General features: G+C 45.4%; 1 protein-coding gene across 1 annotated transcript in view; it reads right to left on the bottom strand.

Annotated features, from left to right (window-relative positions):
• Window positions 1–3,603: 3,603 nt before the first annotated feature.
• PAFAH1B1 (platelet activating factor acetylhydrolase 1b regulatory subunit 1) overlaps window positions 3,604–8,512 on the bottom strand; it is a 108,204-nt gene continuing 103,295 nt past the window's right edge. The window contains exon 11 of the mRNA XM_003912082.3: window positions 3,604–7,497. Within this exon, the coding sequence (XP_003912131.1) occupies window positions 7,424–7,497 (74 nt within the window). The 3' untranslated portion in view covers window positions 3,604–7,423. The remainder of the gene's footprint in view (window positions 7,498–8,512) is intronic.

The following is an 8,512-nucleotide window of genomic DNA, read 5'->3' as shown; positions in this document are numbered from 1 at the left end:
GGAGGGCCTCAAGTTTGCCACCCTTGGGTGGGATTTAGAGAGCCGAGACTCAGGCGGACTTGAGGGGCAAAGCCTGTCTCTGTTTATTTATTTAATTTATTGAGAGTCTCACTCTGTCGCCCAGGCTGGAGTGCAGTGACACAATCTCAGCTCACTGCAATCTCCACCCCCGGGTTCAAATGATTCTCCTACCTCAGCCTCCCGAGTAGCTGGGACTACAGGTATGCACCACCACACCTGGCTAATTTTTGTATTAGCAGAGAAGGGTTTCTCCATCTTGGCCAGGCTGTTCTTGAACTCCTGACCTCGTGATCCACCCGCTTCAGCCTCCCAAAGTGTTGGGATTACAGGCGTGAGCCACCGCGCCTGGCAAAGCCTGTCTCTAGAGGGGAAGTTGAGCACTCAGGGCAGCTGCTGGCCGCGGCTCGCCATCTGTCTCCAAGAACAGGCCCTCGGCCCCACCAGGAACAAACGCCTTTTGGGATGCTTGGAGAGATCTGTACGTCTCGGAAATTCTGAAAAGAAAAAAATTCCAACCCTGAGTCTGTTAGTTTTCCTGAGCCAACTGGAGAAAAGGTGCTTCTGACCTGGAGGTTTTAGGTGACAGCCGGGGACAGCCACCAGCAAGTGGCCTGCTCCAGAAACCTCCCGTACTTCCAGCAGCCCCAGCCCCAGCAGCTTTCGCCATCTCACCGGCGTTTCCTACACATGCTTTCCCCTCTCCTGAGTGTTGGGAATGTGGACCACACGTTCACGCACCTCTCAAAATGGGGCCTCCTGTGAAGGTGCGAACGGATCAGGTGTGATTACCATTGTACCTCCCGTCACCTGTTTCCTGGCTGATCCTTTACGCGTATTAGTGCCCTCAGACATCTTTTCACCACCCAAATCACAAGGGGCTGTTTCCATAAAGCAAGTGGAGGCTCTAGGTATGAAATCCATTCTTTTGCCTTCCCTTCTTTTAGGTGACAGGTTTCAATTTTTTAAAAAGTGGGGTCCTGGGCCAGGCGCAGTGGCTCATGCCTGTATTCCCAGCACTTTGGGAAGCCGAGGCTGGCAGCTCATTTGAGGCCAGGAGTTCGAAACCAGCCTGGCCAACATGCCAAAACCCCATCTCCACTAAAATTACAAAAATTAGCCGGGTGTGGTGGTGGGCATCTGTAATCCCAGCTACTCGGGAGGCTGAGGCAGAGGTTGCAGTGAGCCAAGATCGTACGACTGCACTCCAACTCCAGCCTGGGCAACAAGAGTGAGACTGTCACACACACACACACACATATTTAATTGGGGAAATTTCTACATATCCTACAGCTGGAAAGTAAGGTATCCTGATGTGGCCCAAATTTTCCTCTCCCCTACCTCTAAGGTCTAAACTACCAAATCAATCAGGCTCCCCCTCCAACGCCTCACCCCGCCCAGAGTGCAGGCGCAGCCATCCTTGAATGGCAGGTGAAATGCCCTCATTTGTGAGTAAGCCATTATTTTATTTTTGAGACAGAGTCTCAAGGTCAGGTGATCAAGTGGGAACGAAGATGATAGGAAATTGTCACAAAGGAATAAACCCCACATGTTCAAAGTGAGGATGGGCCGGGCACGGTGGCTCACACATGTAATCCCAGCACTTTGGGAGGCCCAGGCGGGCAGATCACGAGGTCAGGAGTTCAAGACCAGCCCGGCCAACATAGTGAAACCGTGTGTCTACTAAAAATATAAAAATTAGCTAGGCACAGTGGCGCGCGCTTGTAATCCCAGCGACTTGGGGGGCTGAGGCAGGAGCATTGCTTGAACCCCAGAGGCAGAGGTTGCCATGAGCCTAGATCACCCCACTGCACTCCAGCCTGGGTGACAGAGTGACACCCCGTCTCAAAAAGTAAACAAAGGATGAAAGAGGAAAAATCAGGATCCAAACCTGAGCTGTGGGGCCAAGGGACCAGTGATGTGCCCAAGTTTCTTTCGTGAGAAGCTGAATCATTTAGCTCAGTGGTTCTCAAACCTGAGCCTGCCTCAGACTCATTGGAAAGGCTTGTTAAAGTAGATTATAAATAAAGCAAGCAGGCTGCACCTTTTCGATTCGGGGGTCTGAGGTGGGGCCTACGACCTGCGTCTCTAACGAGCTCCCAGCTGCTGCTAATGCTGCTGAACCAAGGAACACACTTTGAGGATCCCTGTCCTAGAGCTTCTGGTGTGTCAGCAGTTAAGAACTGTCTGCACACAAGTCAGGTTTCGCCAGGCTAGGCAGGGACAGACAGAGCTGCCACAGCCAGCTACCCTCCCCCTGCATCAAAGGCCATACAGTCATGACTCCTGAAGGAGGTTTGAGGCTGTCACCTGCCAGCGAGTTACTTGCCAGGTTTTGAACAGCTAATAGCATTTCTGGATAGTGATACTAATGCTGCCCCAGAGCCTTGTCATCTGGATCTCAGCCTTGAAGAGTCTTGCAAGGAGATGGAAAAGCTGCAAAAGTGCAGTGAACTAACTTCAGGCCCATTTCTTTTTTCTTGCTTTTTTGAGCCGGAATCTTGCTCTATTGCCCAGGCTGGAGTGTAGCGGTGCAATCCCGGCTCACTGCAACCTCCACCTCCCAGGTTCAAGCGATTCTCCTGCCTCAGTCTCCCAAGTAGCTGGGACTACAGGTGCGCGCCACCACGCCTGGCTAATTTTTTGTATTTTTAGTAGAGACGGGGTTTCATCGTATTGCCCAGGCTGGTGTCAAACTCCTGAGTTCAGGCAGTCTGCCTGCCTCGGCCTCCCAAAGTGCTGGGATTACAGGCGTGCCACTGCGCCCAGCCCATTTCTTTTTCGCTCTGGGCCAGGCTCCTATTCTGGGGGAGGCTACTACTCCCAACAGGAGGCAGGAAAACAGCTGGGCTGTAAGAAAGGAACCAGCACATCACCAAACTGTCCTTGGTAGCTGCCCCGAATACAAGATACAGCCCCGTGTAAAGTACAGAGCTGGGGTTTCTGGGACAAAGATGAACATTCTTATTTTGGTATGTTGCAACCAAAATTGAAAACAGTATTAAGGATTTACCTTCATGAATCCAAGACCACTGAGCAAGAGGTTCACTCACAGAACAAAGAGGGTAGGGCCCCATCTCTTTTTTTCCCATTTTTGTGGAGAACGGGGTCTCGCTATATTGCCCAGAGGTACTGAACTCCTGGGCTCAAGCTATCCTCCCGTCTCTGCCTCCCTAAAGGCTGGGATTACAGGCGTGAGCCACCGCGCCCGGCAGGGTCCCTTATCTCTAGACTCTGACCCCAAGAGTCTAGTCTTGGGCCTGTAACCGGTCATCCTGGGTTTGACTCTGGCCACAGCAATAGCCATCGTCAGAATGGGCTGCTGGGAGGGTGGGGGAGAGCTGGCCTGTGCCACAGACGCCCGCCATGGTAAGGGCCCACGCTACGGCACTCCCTCCTCCACCTGGGGGAAAGGGGACAGCAAAGCCAGTCCGGGTGCTGCCCTCAAGAAAAGCAGCTCATCAGGCCCTACCGCCCTCACACCAATTCGTGTCACTCTTTGTGACTGGTGCTACATACAGCCCCACTTTCCGTCAGGATTTCACCTGTGCAAAGGAAGACCCCCCCCCAAAAAAAAATCACATCTAGTTTTATAGGCATTTAATAGTTTACCAATTGGTACAATAAGATTTTTTAATATGCAGAAAACATGAATAAATTTTGTTTTACACAGTCTGAGAGCAACAAATCTTACTGTAAAACACGAGAGCAATATTATATACATTCCTTTACTGATTTTTTTTTTAAATTGTGTCAATATCTTCAGGGAACTCTTACAATCTGGGGAACTGTTTTCTCAATCGTCACCTCTGCAATGTTCATATGAAATCAAGGCTTGCCTTCGTGTCAGTGTCAGGATCAACTTTGACTCCAAGAGTCTGTGTTTGTCTCTACCATCTTCAGAGTGAGCTTTAGGGATGCCTGAAGGATAGGCAGTACAAGCAAGCAGCTACTTCCATGATACGGTGGGAAGATAAAAAGGCCCATTCAGTCCAGCCGTGACCTGTAAATCCAGCTTGCCCTCCCCCCACCCCACTGGAAAAAAATCCAAAACCTTTTTCCACCAGTTTTTTACACATCGCTTCTCTACCAGGAGATTCTTCTTTGTGTCAGCTAGATTAATGAACACACTGGACTTATATACAGCTGGACAAGAAAGAGTAACCAGTTTAAGTGCCTTTTCCTTCAACAATTTTAACTTCAGTTGCTTAAGGACGATCAAGCCACCAATGTCAACAAAATATCCTTTACTTTTAAATAGTTGTTCTTTAAATAAATTTAAAGAAAATCTATTTAACGAGTGATATTACTGGGAAGTTCACACAGAAACAGAAAGAGGCGAACGGGAGAGCAGGGCACTGGCAGTGGGGAGACGGGGCTTGGTAAATCTAAAGCCAAAGCTTTCCAAAGACTACAGCGAGTGCTCCCCAGCCTGGGACGACTTGCTAACACTAGTGATTTTGAGAGGAGTGCTCTGGGCACACCACTGGTCACACCACACACAGACGAACCAGGACGGTCTTAGTCTCCTAAAGCACAAGCTGCTGTGACAACAGGCAACTAGGCGCCACACGCTGTCTGAACAGTTTCCATGGCTTGCACTCTCCAGAGCACAGCTAGGATTTCTTGGGCACGTTAGAGATACTTGGGTGGCACTGGAATGTCTGTTTTCACACACACACACACACACACACACACAGTCAATAATCATCTGAGGATGCAATTCTACCAGCTTTTTATTTCTTAAATAAGTGGCCAATTTGATTGAGAAAGTGACAAAGCAGCAGTGAACCTCTAAACCAATTAATAAAAGTCCTCTACTTACAATCCAAACCAGTAACCTCATCATTGTCCTTATCCCAGGCAAGGCACAGGGTTAGACAGCAGACAGAGAAAACAGAGAACACAGTCAGAAAGGGCATCAACAGGACAGTGTCAGACAGCAGTGCAGGAAACCTTTGCAAATCTGATTCCAGGTTGTAGACGGACTGCTCTCCCCAACCCCTTCGTTATTAAACAGGGCTCGTTACATGTGGACCCAGTTGTGGGCCATCCCTGAGATTCAATGTTCGCTGCTTCTCACATGGAGGATGTCTGGTAACTCAACTCAGCAGCAGGCTGTGGCAATCTCCCAAGTAAGGATAACTTTGTTTAGAGTAATCGTTTCCTCCTCCTTCTCAACGCAAGTCGCTGTGTGCCGCAGGGGAAGACACGCTTGCTTCCTCCTGCATCGGTACCATTCTCCTTTATTGTTCAATTATCTATGAGTGATTTCTAGATGTTGTGGCTTACCCTTAAACAATTCATGCTAAAAATGAATTAAAATACAAGACATTTATACATGTACAAACAAATGTTAAGATGCACCATTTCTATGTATTTATATTTCTCAAAATAGGACAGAAAATAGCAGCAAACAAGAACAAAGATATTTTCCATAGTTTTTGTAGAAAAATCCAGTCAGAAGAGCTAAGGGAAAAAGACTTTTCAATGTAAGCAGGGTTGTGAGGCAATATTGTCCTGAAAATTCACCTACTTGTATGTATTTAAGGAATTAGCTTAATTAAGATGTAATTTTTGTCCTCAAAAATAGCCATTAGTTCTCAAAACTTTCCCTTCCAGAGACATATCTCAGGAATCTAAAAACAAACAAGCAAACAAACAAACAAAAAGACACAAGCTAGACATAAAGTTGCTTCTAGTTAATAGACGGCCTAGTCTCTGTGTGTATCTACAGGACGTTAACTCTCACCCTTCGTCTTTTGCAGGAACCAAATTTCCATTAAATGCTAAAGGGGACATTTAAAAAATCACATAGTACACAAATGAATAAAATGCAATTCAGAATTTTCTCTCTGTTAAACTGTCACTGTTATCTCACTGTTCTGTTAACTTTTCAAATAACTTTCTTGGGAAAAAAAAAAACCCGTTGGTTAGCTAAGCAATGGAATTCTTTATTAATAACTGACAATGGACTAGTGCTCCAAAAGTCATGGGTAAACATTCTCTTAAACCTACTTGTAACTTTGGGTCAAAATATACAATACATCTGGGCTGTGTAAAATGTCAAGCGGCTAAATTAGAGGGGGAAATAATGGAAGTGATTTTCCTTCGGCTGGAAAAAAATCCCCAGAGTCAGACCTAGTTTTCAGAAGCATTAAGATCAAAAAGGGTTTGTTCTAAAGCATGGCATTCCACAGCAAGATTTATTCTACTTGTCCGTTTTAGCACTTTTTCAAAAACCCAGGACTAAGGACGTGGAGGTTGATGTGTATGATACACACATATAGACTTATCCACTTACAGATAGGCCCATATACTTACAAACATTTACATATAAACAAAAGGTGAAAACAGTACATTTTTATGCACGCTCCATTAAACCCTGTCATTTTTAAAAACCTGTAAGTGAAACACAGTTTAAATCAATTATCAGATTCATGTTGAAAAACCAACTGCTGTATTCCTCCCTCTCCTTTCAAATGGGCACACAGAACCTTCTCAGTACTTCTGTCATTATGTAATGCACATTGCACATCCCTAAAAAACACCAAAAACAAATAGTGATTTGTACCATGACACACTCAATGGGAAGATTACATTCTACTTGGAAGTCACATCACTACAGTCTAATAGTATGGAGAATACAACTAGAAGTATGTCTAGTGTGTAAAATAGAAGCTTAGAGTATGATAGGATTTTTTGACCTGTTTACAAAGCATTAAGACCGAAATGAAATAAATGAGTTGCAATTAGCTGCTGAGATTTTTCTTGAGATTTACAGTCATTTTCTTACATAAATATACCACTAGCCTTTGCTTGATAGGCTGCCAAAACAAATATATCCTACTGATTTGGCAAATGTGTCATGAGAAAAATCCAATGTGTAATCCCCATTCATTACATAGATGGTTCAGAAGATTCTGAATTGTTGCCTTATTATCTAAAATCCTTAAAGATTTATTAAGCACACTTAAGTGATGTTACATAGATACACATTTCAGAAAAAGCCCTAATAACCACCACTTTTCCCCAAATGAGGCCATCAAGTCAGGCACCAACAGATAGCAGAAAGAAAAACAGGAATTAATAATCCAACATAAAATGACACTGTCAACTATTCAATGATTCAACTTCTGCCTTCTTAGGCCTGGTGTGACCAATGCCAGCCCAGGTTTTTAAACCCCTATGGTACTTCTAGACAACGTATGTAAATTTACAGTATACAATTTGGATTCACCATGCATGAATACTTTGTGTGTAACATTTAATAAGCTCAATCTACATCCAGAATAATTTACATGAAAGGACAATATTTATTTAAACAGAGCTCAATGGGGGTAACCATGGTATCATCAGAGTGCATCCAGAGGAAAAGAGGGAGGAGGGGCCGAAGGAGACGCAATCAACGGCACTCCCACACTTTTACTGTTTGATCTACGCTGCCAGTGACGACATAGGGTGCCGTCTTGTGGAAATCTGAAAGAAAAAGAAACGGTTTATTTAAAAACCACAGTAAGCCTGGGCAACAAACAAAGTGAGACCTCCCTCTCTACAAAATACAAAATTAAAAAAAAAAAATTAGCCGGGCATGGTAGTGTGTGCCTGTAGTCCTAGCTACTCGGGAGACTGAGGCAGAACTGTCTGACTTGGGAAGTCGAGGCTGCAGCGAGCCATGACTGCACCACTGCACTCCAGCCTGGGTGACAGAGCAAGACCCTGCCTGGTCCCCAACCCTCCATCACTCTGAGCCAGATACAATTTTTAATGAGCCACAAAATAAGAAAGCCCAAATACCAGGAGTTTTCAGGTTTCTCCAATATACACACACTCCAAGAAGGTATCTAGTTTGCCAATTTAGTTAGGGAAGTTGAGACTCAATGATCAAAACCTGTATTAACATCTCTACAAACACGCCTGTTCCTGTTTGGCCCATCCCAAATGGTGCTCGAATCTTTTTTCTTTTTTTCTTTTTTTAGAGGCAGGGTCTCACTGTGTTGCCCAGGCTGGACTGCAATGGCTATTCAAAGGTATGATCCCACTACTGATCAGCAGGGGAGTTTTGACCTGCTCTGTTCATGCCCTGGGCCAGATCACCCCTCCTTAGGCAACCTGGGAGTCTCCTGTTCCCAGGAGGTCACCATATTGATGCTGCACTTAGTGCAGACATCCGATCAGCACAGCACACTGTAACCCAGAACTCCTGGGCTCAAGCAATCCTCCAGCCTCAGCCTACTGAGTAGCTGGGACTAAAGGCATAGCAGGGCTCAAATCTAACAATAAAGAGTCTCACCGTATCTATTTACTGAACACTAAGTTCCAGGCATAGCACAAATGCTCCATATTCGTGTCTAATCCTTGAAACAATCCTGTGGGGCAGGCATTAGCTCCACCTTACCGAGGCTTTGGTCCATTATACTTTTCAGTGTATTTATTAGACTTGACTGTATTCACTATCTTAAATTCCAGATGCAAGTCCAAATGACAGTGAGGA

Source organism: Papio anubis, chromosome 17, assembly GCF_008728515.1.
Source record: "Papio anubis isolate 15944 chromosome 17, Panubis1.0, whole genome shotgun sequence".
NCBI classification, from domain to species: Eukaryota; Metazoa; Chordata; class Mammalia; order Primates; family Cercopithecidae; genus Papio; species Papio anubis.
This window is presented reverse-complemented; position numbering and strand designations above follow the sequence as displayed.